We start from the raw sequence: 15,386 nt of genomic DNA, 5'->3' as shown, positions 1-15,386 counted from the left end.
GTTTTGGGAGGAACCAAGGAGTAAAGGGGATGAGCACAGGCTCTGCAGCTAGACACCTACTCCACATTTTCCCTACTGCGTGACCTCAGGCAAGTCATTTAACCTCTCTGGGCCTCAGTTTCCCCTTTCTGTAGATGAGGATTAACACTCATCTCATTCCATTTCCAGGGGGATTCAAAGATAGGCTATCCTGAAAGTGTTCTGCAATATGCCTGACACAAAATCCTGAGGAACAACAGCAGTAACAGTAATCCCACTGGGGCTGGCAGAAGCCATTCCCTGCCAGCGAGCGCTCCCTTGCCACCCCACAGCCCAACTCTGATCCAGAAACTGAAGTCCAGAAAGGGGACAGGACCCCACATCACCCAGGGCTCAAGCCCTTGGGCTCCTATTCCATACACACCATGTCTGTTCTCCCTCCAGCAACCAGGGCACAGAAGCTGGCCTGTCTCCTGCATGTCCATGAAAACCAGCAGCCATGGGCCAGCAAATCTGAATCTTGTGGAGTATTTTTGCAGGAGCTGATGCTGACTCCCACAGCCTCTGCTGAACACCAGGCTGCTCCCGTTCTTCCCAATGCTGAACCCACTTTACAGATGGGGAAAAGGAGGACCAGAGAAAGTTAAGTGACTTGCTGAGGCCCCAGTTAGGAAGGCACAGCAGCAGGATTTGAATCCAGGGTGTCAGTGCTGGGGTCCAGCACGCATGTACCCTCTGGGCCTGCCTGGGTAGGGCAGGTCCTAACTATGGGTATGGTCAGGACCAGACAGATCCTCCATCCCCTCTCCGTACTGCCCTGGAGGGGAGGCAGCCTCCCAACCCCAGTACCCAGCCAGCACTGTTCCAGGGATGGGGTCACTGTTGAAAGAGATTTGTCAATTCATTGTTCAAACTGTCCACGTCCTTCACTTGCATACTTAAAGGGCCAGGAGGCTCACTCCTTCCAGAATCCAGAGGATCACATTTTTAGACATGAATGCAACTCGTACTTCCTGGCCTTCCCCACTTCCTCAGAAGGCCTGACCAGCCCCAGCCTCGACAGATCCCCCAGGCGGCCTCCCCCTACTCTGGAACTGAGTCACTGCCCCATCAGCTCCCGGCTGCCATTCGGGGCCTGAGTGGAGGTGCTGTCACAGAAGAGGGTTTGTACAAAGGGCCTTGCCCAAGTCTCCTTGGGGCAGGGTTAGTGCAGAACTCCCAGCCGAGAGCTCACAGCTAATACTAGCTATCACCCACCATGGACTCTGGTGGCAACCAGCCAGTCTGCAAATCCCCCTTCTTGCTAACCAGCCGTGTGACCCTGGGCCTCAGTTTCCCCATCTGTAAGCTGGGGATAACAGTCCTTCCTGCCTCGTGCTGGGGGGCTGTGAGATCAAACACACTGGTGCTCATGAAGGGCCAACAGGGTGAACCCACTCAGAACTGGAGCTCAGCAATGTTTACTATCCAGCCCCAGAGAGTTGACGGGGGACCTACCCTCCACACACCCCTCGGGCCCACCAGAAGCTCGGTGCCTGCCCCATCAACAGCAGGGAAAACGTGCCCACTCTCTCCCTGTCAGCTGCTGCCTTCCTGCCTCTGAACTCACTCAGTTGGGGTAGCCCTGGACCCGCCCCCGCCTCACCCCTCTGTCTCGCCTGCCCAAGTCACCTTTAGGACCTGGTGTGCCTCCATCCTCTCCAAGGACCTGACCCCCTCCTCTGCACACTCCCTGCTCTGCTGGCTCTCTGACACATGCTGAGCACATTTTTCTCAGATGTAGTTTTTCCCTCCTGTTACTAATACCTCTACCTGTCATTTCCTGGGCACTGCATATGAGATTTTAATCTGCCCACATCCTCAGAGAGAGACGCTGTACCATCTTACAATGAGGAAGCATGAGGCCCAGAGAAGGTAAAAGATCACCCTGGGTCACACAGCATATGGGGAGAAGAATGGGACTCAACGGCTTGTACCTGGGAGTCGGGACTGGTGACATTCCCAGTGTGGGCTGGGATATTAACTGTCGCCTGGCCCAAGGCCTGTCTGTCTCTCTAGGCCAGAAGGGTATCCTGGCCAACACAGGTGGAACCCCCTGAGTCCCACCAAGTGTCTGCTTATACCCTTGGCTGCAGGAAGCTCACTCCCAACCCCCAGCCCAACTCCAAATGTAAAGCCCATCTTGGAAGTTCTGTCTCCCTCCACCTCCACCCAGCATTTCAGCCCCTAAATTGGTTCAGAAAACGCCTTCTTGACGATGAGCACCCACCCACAGCATGCCAGTTTAAAACAGCCTGAGGGTTTTTTTTCCACCTTTACTATAAAAAGACACCTTGAAAATGCAGGATTGGCATTTCCTTGTTGGTTTTCTTTTTTACTTAAAAAAAAAAATACATATATCATGGTCACTCAAAGGTTAAGAGGAAAGATTCTGGGCAGAGGATTAGACTCAGCCTGCCCTGGGTAGGCTGGCTGGGTAACCCTGTGCCTCAGTTTCCCCCATCGACAGCACATAGCAACTTCCTAACTGGCTTTCACCTCAGACATAAATTGAGGAACGGGATCCAAGCTACATGCAATAGAGGATAATTTTCACACTTGCTTTCTCTCTCAAAATTGTGCAACGGCCCCAAGTATGCCAAAAATAATCAGGGACAAAGTTGGGGCCCTCCAAAGCCTGGCAGGGTAGACAAGTTTCCCTGCTTCTGATCTCACACCTTGGCAGCTCCTCCCTTCCCCAGCAGATTCCTGGCTGGAAGGTGGCAGCGGAGGTTAAGGCTTCATTGTCATAAAGGTGGGTGGCCGAGGACAGAGTCCTCCAGGAGAGAAGCTGGGATGTCTGAGATCACTCTGAGCTAGGGGCTGGACCTATGGGGTCAAAAGAGTCCCCAAGCAAGAGTGGAAGCCTGGGCTTCCAGAAGCCCACCCCAGCCACCTCACTTGAGGGCCAGATATCCCTAGAGGACAGGGTCCTGTCCCCCACGTCCAGCCCCCCTGAGACCACCTACTGCTAGAGAAGTCAGACCAGAGGGCTCTGTGAGAGAAAGGTATTCCAGATGCCTGGAACTCCAACACCCCCAGACCAAATCTATTCTCCCCCACGGAGGCACCCCACCATGTGCTCTACTCCAGCAACACCGACTTCCATCCTGATGCTGGACCAGACTGGGCCGCTTCTTGCTCCTCCCTGTCCAACCCCACCTCTGGGGCTATACCCTGGCACCTGAAACTGGTTGGAACCCGCTGCTTTGCTCTATGCCTGCAGACCAGGCCCTACACAGCCGCCAGGATCAAGGCCGGACCTGCTGCCTCCACCGCCATGCCCAGCACCCACCACGGGGCCTGGCACACAGTAGGTGCTCAAGAAATATTCGCGAATGAGTGAGTGAAATGCTTGACTAGAAGACAGCACCACTCTCCAAACACTCTTTCTGCCTCTCATCTTCCCTCTCACTAGCCACTTAGGGACTATGTAGAATAATTACACTAAAAATAATCAGAGTTCAGTTGACCTTTGAACAACGTGGGTTTGAAGTGTGTGGGTCCACTTATGTACGGATTTCTTACAGGACAGCACTCTAAATGCATTTTCCCTTTGTTCTGATTTTCTTGATACCATTTCCTTGTCTCTAGCTCACTTTCTTGTAAGGATACACACAACACATACAACACACAAACCACACGTCAATCACTGTTCGCATGACTAGTAAGGCTCCCAGTCAACAGGAGGCTATTCTGAGTAGTTAGTGATGTTTTGAGGGAGTCAGAAGTTATAGGCACATTTTTGACTGTGTAGGGGGTTGGCACCCTGGACCCCTGAGTTGTTGAAGAGTCAACTGTAATTACAAATATGTGTGCCTGGCATTCTACTAAGAACTTTACAGGTGTTAGCTTTTTTTTTTTTTTTAAAGATTTTATTTATTTATTTGACAGAGAAAGAGATCACAAGTAGGCAGAGAGGTAGGCAGAGACAGAGAGGGGAGCAGGCTCCCCGCTGAGCAGAGAGCCCGATGCAGGGCTCAATCCCAGGACCCGGAGATCATGACCTGAGCCGAAGGCAGAGGCTTAACCCACTAAGCCACTCAGGTGCCCAGGTATTGGCTCCTTTAATCCCCACAACTCTCCTGCATGGTTAAGTACCTTCTTATTGCTCCCATTCGACAGAAGAGGAAAGCGAGGTGCTCATTCAGCTCATACCACTCCTCTGGCTAAAACCCTTCATGGCTCCCACATCTCCGGGATAGAGTCCCAATTCCGTGATGCAGACTCCCTATACCTGCAGGCCCTGCCCCCCTCCCCCAGCCACTTTCTCACATACCGCCCCCATCATTCCCCCACCGCAGGGACCACCTTCCATTGTTCTGGCGCTCTTGGTGTTTCCTATCTCCAGGCCCTCGCACAGGCTGTTCCCTCTGCTGGGACCCTTTTGTCTTCTCGTCCCAGCTTCATGTGGCTAAACCCTGCTCATTCATCCACCTCCACGTTGATAGCCCCTCCCCCAGAAGCTGTCATGTCCCCTTCTGGGGCTCCCTCTGTCCAGGATCTCTTATTACCCACCCCTAGGTGCCTGGCCACATGTCTGTCCTCTGCTCACCTGCATGAGCCACGAGAGCAGAAACTGAGTCACCATTGGTCTCCAGCACACAGCGCCAGGCTAGGGCACACAGTAGGTGCTTAGGAAATGTCTACTGAGGCCTCCATCTGTGGCTAGAGGTGGGAAAGTGTGGGGTGCTTGCTGCTTTAGGAGCCAAAAGAGGTCAGGGCTGGCTGGGGTAGAGCCCAAAGCCTTGTTAATAAGCCCCCCAGGGTAACAGCAGGAAGAGCAGGCAGCTACCAGGTGCTACTAGGGCCAGGCATCGCGTGCTTCTCATTAACGCATTATTTTGGTCCTTGAAGCAATCTTTAGGGATTTGTTTTTAGTGTCCCCACTTAGTGGAGGAAGAAACTTGAGGCTCAAAGAGGTTAAGTCACTTGCAAAGGTCACACTGCTGGAAAGTGACGGAGGAGGATTTGAACCAGGGTACAAGTCCAAGTTCTTGGCCTGTCACTGGGGAGCTGGCAACAGCCTGCAGCAGGAATAACCGGCCCCTGCCCCACCCCCACCCACAGCTACTCTAGAGACCCAGACCTTGTGGCCCTGGATGCATATGGGAGACATGGCCTAGCAGCCCTGTCCTGTGCCCACAACTAGGCATGGGGAAGGGGAGAAGGGTGTGGGGGAGGACATAGGGAGAGTGACTGAGGAGTGCCAGAAATCCACCCCACCTTGGGGTGGGGAGAAGGCCTATGGCCACTGTTCCTGGGGCTGTGTCCCCGGAGAGGCCCTGTCCCTCTAAGGAGAAAGAAGCCCCAGCCCCCCTCAGCAGAGTGAGTCACTGCACCAGGCCAGGCTGGGGACCGTGGGAACCAGGCCGGTTCCTGCCAGAGGGGGATGGGGGATACTGCAGTGGCGGCCTGAGGAATCCCATGGATCAACCCACACCAAGGGCCTGGATGGACACACAGTCCCTGGAAAAGCCGAAGGCAGGCCCAGGGTCTGGCCTGACCTCAGCCTGGGCCAGCACAGTAGGGTCTTCCCTCCGTAGGACAGGGAAGACTGTCCCCACCCACCTCCTCTGGCCCTGAGACCCCCAAACAAAGCTTGTACCTCAAACACACCCCTTTGGAGGATGTGGCTCTGCGGAGGGGAGTGGTAGATGTCCCAATCACCGGACTGGGCAGCCAGCCCTGACCCGGCCAGCCCTTGTGGGTGGCAGTCTGCCCCGCTCACCCACCGTGCCCTTTATCTTCAGGGCACCCAGCCAGCTGGTGGTGGGCAGCCTTGGGAGCATGAAAGCGGAGAAGGAATCTGCGTTTTCTCAAAGCCCCAGTGTTGGGCACACCCACGGGAATAATTAATCTCATGAGATTTTCCCGCAGCCTGAAGACCATGGAGAAGGCATGGGGCAGGGCCACGAGGGGCCTCGCCCCAAAAAGTTCTCCCAAGGAAAAGGCTGAGTTCAGTGTCTTGCTGAGGGAGAAAATGAGGCTTCCTAGGTGTTGAAATGGACTCCCCTGCCTCACACCAGGATGCAGAGTGTGGAAAATGCACAGGGTTCCACCTCTTAGGGCCCCCTGAAGAAAGGACCACTTGCTAGTGGGCTTTCTCGAGGGGACCTGCACAAAGTTCCCTTCTACACCTGTGTCATGTCCCCTGCAAAGTCAACATACACAGGGATCCTCCAACCTGGCACCCTCATCTCTGTCTGACCCAGCCCAGCTGCCTGGGCCCCATTCCTGCCCAGCCGCTTTGCTGCCGAACCTGATTTCTCCCCATTCCCTCCTGAACCCCTGGCCCTCTCCTGCCCCCTGAACATCCTAGTGCTGCACACAGTCCTGTTCATCTCCCTCCACTCCCCCGGCTCCCGCACCTCCCCACACCAGCCACCTGAGAATCCTCCAACACACTTGCGTGCACACACACACACACTGAGTTCCACATCCATGAGGCAGAAAAGGAACAGTGGTACTAAGAACACAGATGAGGCCAAATAGCTAGGATTCAAACCCTGCCTCTGCTGGTTCCCGGCTGTGTGATCTTGAGCAAATTATTGAACCTCTCTGTTCCTCAATTTCTTCATCTATAAAATGGGGAATGAGAGTAGAGCCTACCTCAGAGGGTTGCTGCGAAAACCAAGACCGTTACGCCATTTGGTGCACTTAGTAGGCATTCCACAAAGGTGGCTGGCTAGCCCACAGCCCCTAAGCCTGGTCTGTGCTAAGTGCTCAGTATATATGTGTTGAATGAGTGAATAAAAGCTGGCCTCAGGAACACACCTCTTTGCCAACCAGGGGTCTCCACAGTCTCTACTGGTCCCCAAACACCTGTGTTCCCTGCCACACACATCCCACTGCATACTCAGGCCCACCCTGCTGCCCGTGTCCCTCTGGGACACTTCTACCTGCCCTACACTCCTGCATGACCAGCTCAGTGACACACAAATCTGGCGCATACACCCCCCTCACTCCCTCCTTGCTGCCCTTCACACATACCTGCAGGGCCCTGGAGCACACCTGCATGCCTCCCTCCACAGCTGCCACACCCAAGCACACAATTGCCAACTCCCAGGGCAGCCCTGATAGGCTCAGACTGCCAGCCTGGGACACGCTTTTGGGCGGATATGCACTCGCTTGTTCAGGCACTCTGCACACATGTAGGACCACTACATGCACACCTGGCCTATATACCAGCCCTCAGCTCTCTCCAGCGCACAACCACTCGACCCCGCCCACACACCTAAGCACTCCCTTGAGTGGCCGCCGGCGCACACCTATACCATATTTGCACCAGTGCCCCCACCATGCCTGACACCTGGGTCCCAGCAAACGCACCTGTGGCCCAGAGTACGTACCTGAATCTCCACACGCACGTCTGGGTCCCACACATTGCCCCCTGTGTCCCGCTCAGCACACAACCCGCCCGGTTACCTGCACGCTCTCCCTCCCGTCCCCCCCGGGGCGGGCGTTCCGCTCCCTCGGCATACCTGGATGTTACGCTTGCGCTCGCAGGCCGGCCCTGTGCCCTGCACCACGCTGTCGAGCACCGCCACCACGTCTGGTGCGGGCTCCACGAAGCAGGCGTTGCGCGCGGCGCGGATGGCGGCTTGCACGTCGGCGAAGCGGAAGGCGCACAGCGCGGCCGGAGTCGCCCGGGCCGCGGGGGACCCCTGCGGCCGCTCGAAGACAGCGAAGAGCAGCTCTCGCGCGGGGAAGACAGACACCAGGCGGCTGTAGAGGTCGCCGCGGCCCGCGCCGCCCGCGCACTGCAAGCCCAGCTGTATGTAGGATTCGGTGAGCTTCTTGGCGTCGCCGCCGGCGCCGCGGGGTAGGCAGATGCGCGCCAGCAGGCTCCGCGCCTGGCTCTCCTTGTCGCCCGCGCGCGCCTCGCTGTTGAGCGCCAGGTACGCATAGGACGGGGCGCCCGGCGGCGGGTCGGGCGGGTGCAGGAAGGCGCGCACGAAGCCCAGCTTGTGCTGCTCCTTGGCGCCCTGCTTGATCTTAAGAATGTTGTCGTCGGAGGGGTTGAGGTCGAAGGTGAAGAGCTTGGCCAGGTCGCCGCGTGCATCCAGAGAGCGGATGGCGATCTCGGGCGTGTTCTCGAAGCGGTGGTCCTCCAGGCTGCGGTTGCGCGGGAAGAAGGCGCTGCCGTAGCCGGTGTACGTGGCGCCCACGAGCAGGCGGCTGCCCCCCGTGCCGGCGGCCGGCGGCAGCACCAGCCCCACCGTGGACGCGTTCGGGTGGTTGGCCGCCACGTTGAGCATGCTGGGGAACACCGTGACGGGCTCTGCGGGCGGCGCGGCGGGCGGGAAGCGCACGGCCACGGCGGAGATGTTGCCCCGGCGCCGCAGCTGGCAGAAGCCCTGGTAGATGGACCCGCACACGACCACCAGGCCCTGGCCGGGGTCCAGCTGAAGGATCTTGTTGTAGTTGTCGGTGAGGCGCCGCGGGTGCTCGCACGAGGCCTGAGGCAGCTGCGGGGCGTGACACAGCGGGCTGTCGGCCACCGGGCCCACGGCCGCCTCGGCCTCCAGGCTCAGGTTGGCGCCCGACAGCTGATAGAGGCGGTTGACGGCCGCCAAGTACACCGTCCCCGCCGCGCCGTCCAGGGCGAAGTTGTTGGTGGGCGTGGGCGAGGGGAACCGGCGTTGGATCTCCAGGGCGCCGGCCCGCGCCGCCCCCAGGAGCAGCAGCAGCGGCAGCAGAGGGCACGGTGACGGGGCCCGGAATGGCGAGCGCGGCGGCGGGGGGCTGGCCGCGGCGGCCCGAGCGCTAAGGGGTGCGCCGCCCGCGGCGCGACGAGCCATCCGGGCGTGCGCGGGCTGCGCGGCGCGGCGAGTGCATGGGGCGCGGCGCGGCCGGGAGCCGGGAGCCCGGAGGCGGCAGGAGGCGGGGGGCGGGCCCGGGCCGCGAGGCGCTTCCTGCCCGAGCCAGCGGCCCCCGGCCCAGGCGCCCCGGCCCGGCTCAGCCGCGCCGCGCAACCCGGGGGCGGGGCGGGGGCGGCTCCGCTGCGGACACGCCCTCGCGCCCCGCCCCCGCCGCGCCCCGCCCGACCGCGCCCCGCCTCCCGGGCCCCCCTCCCGTCCCCGGCCCACCTCCCCAAGCGCCCCGGCCCCCTCCCCCCGGCAGCCCGCCGGCCCCGCCCGGCCCTCCAGCCGCCCGGCCTTCGCTCGGCTGTCGACGGGTTCGGCCGCCCCGCGCCCTCCAGGACTCTCCCGCGCAGCGCCCGCGGCCCGAGGCTCGAGGCTCCCCTTCCCGGCGCTGCCTCCGCCTCCGTCGCTCGTTCCTCTCGCTCGTTCCTCCCTCTTGGCCGCTTGGCCTGTCTGGCTCGGGCTTGTTTCCTTTTTTCTTTCTTTCTCCCGGGTCTCTCTCAGTGTCTCCCTGCCCGTGTCTCTGTCTAACCCCTGACCCCTCACGGTCCCCCAACTCCGTGTGTGTTGTCTTCCCTCTTTTTCTCAGCCTGTGGCTCTTCTTCCCTCTCTCGGACTCCCTCTCGTTCTATCGGTTCTGTTACCACCACCCGTTTCCCCCCTCTCCCTTCTGTTTTTGTGTGCCTGGCGCTCCCCCTCTCTCCATGACTCCCTCCTTCTCCCGCGTCCCTCACTCCGCGTCTCTGTCTGCCCCCCCCCCCAGGTCTCTGCCTTCCTGATCCACAGCCCTCGCTAACATACCCCATCTCACACTCAGAGGCTCTCCCCTAACACTCGCTTCCACCGGACGCAGTCCAGCCCTTCCCTGGGCCATTTGGGCACAGGGCACTGCCTCCTCAGACCCCACCATTGGCCCCCCAAAACTCAGCCCCATAAAGGAGGTTTTACAAGTGTCAGGGACTGCGGGACAAAAGCTCAAGGGTCAGACATGTAAATGAGGAAAACAGGGAGAGAGGAACTATTTCAGGCATGTGCTAAGCCAAGGGGCAGGCTGGGCTGGGAGGGTGACCCCAGGGTGGCCCTGGGGGAGAGGGGAGTGGCTCTGGGAGGCCCACCCTTGCCTCTGTGGAGACCCAGCCCTGTGGGCTGCTGCCCTTCCCCCCACTGCATCTTGCCAGGCACTTCCCCTTACTCAGGACTCTGGAAGGACCTAAAATCTTCCCAGACTTAGTGGAAGATCAGTCATGAGCCAGCTGGCACTCAGGCCTGCTTCTCCTTTCTTTGAGCCTTTCTTCTTTCACCTGGAACAGGTAGGCACTGAGGTCAGAGGCAGGCCGCCATGATTCTGAGGTCACAGAGCCCCTGGGAAAAGCATCCACAGCCTCTGGCCACGGTGGTGCCTGAGCAGTGCCCTGCCAGGCATGATGCCAAGTGCTTTACTTGTACTGCCTCACTGAGTCCTCACAGACGCCTTCTGAGGCTGGTGCCCTTATCATCCCACCTTACAGATTTGGAACCTGAGGCCCCAGAAGTGAAGGGACTGGCCCAATATGCCCACCTCACCGGGAGCAGAACTACCAGACTTGAAAGCAGAAGTCTGTTGGCCTTGAGCCTCACCCAGATCACTCCCAGCCCCACGCTAGCTCTGGTCGCTCAGAATCAGGGAGCTCCCATCAGAGGTCACACCTCTGGGATGGTCTCGCCTCAGGATGGTCTTTCTTTCAGGATGCTTTCAGGATGGTCTGGCCTCAGCTCCTTTGTTTCCACCTGGCCATGAAGGAAAGACAGAGGGTTTCTATGTCCCAAAGGGTATGCGGGAAAGGCTGGGCCTACTGTCCACCACTTACCCCATTCAGCACTTGTCTTTCATGTTGCCAGCCTCTGCCCACCACGCTTGCTTTTTTATGACCCCCTTGGTCACCCCCTCTAGCCACTGCTTTGGCAACCAGGAGTGTTCAACTATAGGGAATCAGAGGCTCTGTTTCTGGTGTTCTGTCCCCCTTGGCTCAAGGCCATTCGAGGGACAGCTCAATAGGCTGCCCCCCCATCCCTGGATGGGGAGGGCTCCTGCTATGTCACCTGTGGGAGTGGACTGGGGAGCCCCACAGGGGTACTGGGGTGTCAGTGCACTCCCCACTCCTCCTCAGAGTCCCCCCATCAGTCCATCTGTCTGCCTCCCTCCCACTCCCCACTCTTATCTTTCTCTAGCCTTCCCCACCCCATCCCTGTTTTTGTCTGTCTTCTAGCTCCTCCTGGTTACTCTCTCTCTTTGTCTCTCTCCCTGTCTCCTCCCCTCCTTCCACTCTGTCTCTTTGTGTGCATATCTCTGTGTCTCTGTGTGTGTGTCTCTCTCTGCCTGTCTCCCTCCCTATCTCCCACCCCTCTCTCCCTCTCTGGCCCCTCCTAGCTTCCTTCCTGTCTCCGTGCTCATCTTACCGCATCCTGCAGCTCCCCCCACTGAGCCTTGAGGAAAATGCTCAGTGTTGTCACAGCTCCTGGTTCCTGGCACTTTGGACAGAATCTACCTGCAGAGCAGAGCACTGGGAGCTCGGGAGCCACCCTGGGCTAGGGGTATGCAGGGCGAGGTTAGACTGCAGAGGGCCCAGGCTGGGTCCACGTGTCCTCTCAGATTGTTTTGTTGACTGGGGCAAGGCACTTGGCCTCTCTGAGCCTCAGTTTCCTTGTCTGTAAAACAAAACAATCATAAGGGCATGCAGGCCCCTGGGAGGTTGTAAGGTGTAAACAACGCAACTATCAGCAAGTGCAGGCACAGGGCAAACCGCAGTTCCTCCCCCGCCCCTCACCCTGCAAAGAGCAGTGGCCCACAGGGCCCCACTTCCGGCCTCGAGTTCCAGGGCTGGTGGAGCCACTGTCCACCGAGGGCGAAGTGTGTACCCAGCACTGCGCTGCAAAATCTCATCCCACCCTCACCACCCACAGACAAGGCCGGGGTCATGAAGCCCATTTCACAGATGGAGAAACTGAGTATTAGCAAGGTGAGAACTTGAGCCCAGTTCTGTCTCCGGGTAGTAGATTTCCTCCCCTTGGCCCGTTAGCTGGGAGTTCCTTCAGATCAGCATGGGTCACATGGCAGACTCCTGGACCCCTCCCTAGCTGGGCAGAAGAGAGGAGGTGCTGATAACTTTTGGCGGAAGGAAGGAAGGAACAAGCAAGCAAAAGAACCCACACCTTCCCTGGCCCTGTTAAGATGCGGGAGGGATGTCCTCCCAGAGAGGATTTTAGAGGAAAGTGAGGGGAGATGGAAGGACTCCAGGAGGGTGGTTTAGGGGACACCCAGCGTTAACTAACTCTGAATTAACTAGCCCGGACTAACCAATTCTAGACTGACGACCAGCTAATCCCAAATCACACCAAGACTTGGTTCCTTTCCATTTTTTGTTCACGACTTGTGATCATATCAAGGAGAAGTTCTCCGTTTGGGGCTAATGTGCCTTTAATGCCTCTCTTACAACTGTCATTGTCCATTTTTAATAGAGAAAAGGTCTTAAGCTGAGTGCCGTGGACAATAGGATTCTAGAATTTACTTAGAGCTCCGTATTTTCTTTAATTTGCAATTATGTTCTGGTTTTGGCAAGTGATACTGGTTTCCAAGTACACTCATGATGTAAAAGCTTGCTTGATAAATGCACATATTGAAATTTTTAAAACGATGTGCGTTGAAGACAAATATGGAGTAGGTTGTAATCCGTGCGGGACGACACACCAGAAAAATGGGCAACATGGATTTCATCCAGTACCTTCTTTAGATGAGGACACGGTGGGGCAGATGGGGCAGGTCCTTGCTCACTGAGCAAGCTGGCCCCCAGACGGCAGGTCTGGGCTCCCACTACTGCCTGGGTGGGGGCTTCCCCATCCTGCCCTGTCCATCCTCAGCGGAGCCATGAGGAGGAGGAAATGTTTTTCTTCTTCAATTGGAAAAAATAACAGTGGGGCCAGGGCTGTGCTGGGAGGGGTGCCTCCTGCCCCTCTGTCCCTTGGGCCTGGCCTAAAAGAATGCTTTCCCTGCAGGAAATGCTCCTGACGCGCGCTGACTGCCCCGAACACTGCTCTGGTGACAGGAAGGTGCTGGAAGCAGAATCCTCTGGGACAGCACAGCACCCCCAGCATGGGCCTAAATAGTGCTGGGATCTATCAGTGCAGCTTCTGAGGGCCTTTACCCATCTTCTTTCCTCCTGAAAGGAAGCAGTAGGTTTTCTCATGCCTGTTTTACAGATGGGGACACTGAGGGTCAGGAAGGTGCCATCACTCACCTATAGCTACACAGCTTACTGGCCTCCAAACCCTGTACTTGGCCACTGCACCCCTCTACTCCTCGCCTTGCAGCTGAGAGACCTGAGGTCCAGGCCCACTTCAGCCCCTAACCACCTGTGTGACCTTGGTGGTGCCACCTCTCTTTGAGCCTCAGTTTCCTTATCTGAAAAAGGCGAATATAATCCACCTCACAAGACTACTGCAAGGATAGAAAAACATAGGCATGTCCTTTGCCCAGCCTGTTGGGAAGTATCCATTGCCTTTTCAGCTCTGAAACATGGGATTCTCTCCCTCAGACTCCTCAGACTGATCATCTGTACCTGACTCAGGAAACCCCTGCCAGATGCAGATCATGGTATCATCCCCATAGTGGCTGCCACAGAGGGGTGCCTTGCTGGCACGACATCACCTTGTTTAATTAACCCTCCACCGGGTCTCCCCCCTACTCATTAACTGGAAGCCAGGGCTCAGAGAGGTCTAGGGGCCTGCCTGAGGTCCCACAGCAAATAGGTGGCCCAAAGTGACCCCTGCCCCCTCTCCAGCCAGTCTTGCCCCTCCACACTGGATCACCTGTCATTGCTACCATGTCCTACTGGAGTGGCCCGGGAGAGACCAGGGTGACCCTAGAGTGGCCTCACTGACAGGAGACACAGATCCCATCACACTAATGTGTTTAAATTACAGACAGTTGGTGCAGCTGGGGCGGCTTTGTGGATGCTTCCCCATTGCAGATGCCATGGAAAACTAGAGGGTTTTACCTCCCCACCCCGTTTGGTGCTCGGGAGTACACCCTCCCCTGCCTCCATTGGAAGCCACCCTGGGAGTGGGGTGGGGAGGGTGACCCAGAAGGTCCGGTTTCAGGGCTCAGGAGGGGTGGCCTGCCCTCGCCTGTAAGGATGAGCCCCTGGTCATCGCACTCTGTCTCTGTCTCCCCGTGGGGCTGGAGGAAATGGTTCTCATTCCTGTGCGTGAGAGATGCCCTCTCCCAACTCTGGGCACATGCTTGCCCTCTGTGGAGCAGACACGGCAGGCTGGGGTGGGGACATGGGGCCCCCATGCACCCATCCCGGGCGCCTGGCCTGCCGAGCCCCCGCGTGGCCCCTTTGTGCTCTGTGAGTGGGATAATGGGCGGCATTCTCAGACGTCCAGTCATGGGTCTGGGCCTGTGAAAGGACGCAGCAACTCCACACTGAGGCCTCTGTCCAGCGGCAGCCAGGGAGGGGCGAGCCGCCCCAGGGGGCCCCACCCACATTCCCAGGCTCCAGCCATACCCAGGGGACAGCCACCCCAGGGTGAGACAGGCCTGGCACAGGTGATTCCTGAGCAGACAGCAGGTGCTCCATGAATGTGGCCCTGAGGCCAGGAGCCACAGGGAGGCAGGGAAAGCCCAGAGTTGAGGATGATGGGGAGTCGTGTGTGCTGGGCACCTACCCTGTGCTAGACATTGCCCAGCCAATGCTTGCAAAAACCCCACAGGCCTGTGCTGCTGATCCCATTTGGTGGATGAATAAACTGAGGTTCAGAGAAGGAAGGCAGTAGCGTCAGATTTGAACCCAGGTCCATCTGACCCTGCTCATTCCAGCAGCTGTTGAGTAAGCACTACTGTATGCCTTGGGGACACAGCAGTGACTATGCCCTTAGGCAGCAGGGCTGAGGGGATACATAGAGGACACTTGGACAACCAGGACCATGGGAGCAAGCAAGCCAGGCTTCCCAGGGGAAGTGGCACCTGAGCCAGGTTCATGGAGTGCTCAACATTACTGAGTATCCAACATGTCTCATGTCTTCATGCTGCAGAGACTGTGAAGCCCATGTACATAGGGGTAGACTGAGGCTCAGAGAAGGGAAATGACTTACTCTGGGCCACCAAGCTGCTCAAGTTAGAGCTGGAACTTTCACCCAGGTTTGGCTATTCCCTTTTCAGGAGTGGACCCAGTGAGAATGCAGGGGAACCCCGGGCAAGGCTGTGGAGTGTGTCACCCTGTGGTCCTGGGACCTGGGTTCAGATCCCAACTCTCTGTTTCCTATATGCGTCTCTTCAGCTCTCTGGGTCTCAGTTTCCAAGTCTGTGAAATGGGTAGAAGCCTGTCCCTTATCTCTCCTGGCTGTAGGGATCAAATGAGATAATCCCTAGAGAGTGTGTAGCCAGCACCTGGCCCTTGGTAAATAATCAATGACATTTATTGTTAAAGACATTGATGGTAAGGAGGTGTTGTTCCTACAGTCCCC

General features: G+C 57.7%; 1 protein-coding gene across 2 annotated transcripts in view; it reads right to left on the bottom strand.

Moving 5' to 3' along the window:
* PLXND1 (plexin D1) overlaps positions 1-8,822 on the bottom strand; it is a 57,099-nt gene extending 48,277 nt beyond the window's left edge. The window contains exon 1 of one of the 2 annotated variants that reach the window (XM_044252941.1): positions 7,503-8,822. In XM_044252941.1, coding sequence (XP_044108876.1) covers positions 7,503-8,822 — 1,320 coding nt within the window. The remainder of the gene's footprint in view (positions 1-7,502) is intronic. The other variant, XM_044252942.1, reaches the window with a different exon arrangement.
* Between the last annotated feature and the right edge of the window lie 6,564 nt (positions 8,823-15,386).

This window comes from Neovison vison, chromosome 6, assembly GCF_020171115.1.
Source record: "Neovison vison isolate M4711 chromosome 6, ASM_NN_V1, whole genome shotgun sequence".
Lineage (NCBI taxonomy): Eukaryota > Metazoa > Chordata > Mammalia > Carnivora > Mustelidae > Neogale > Neogale vison.
The sequence above is the reverse complement of the archived record's forward strand: the minus strand, read 5'-3'. Positions and strand labels throughout refer to the sequence as shown.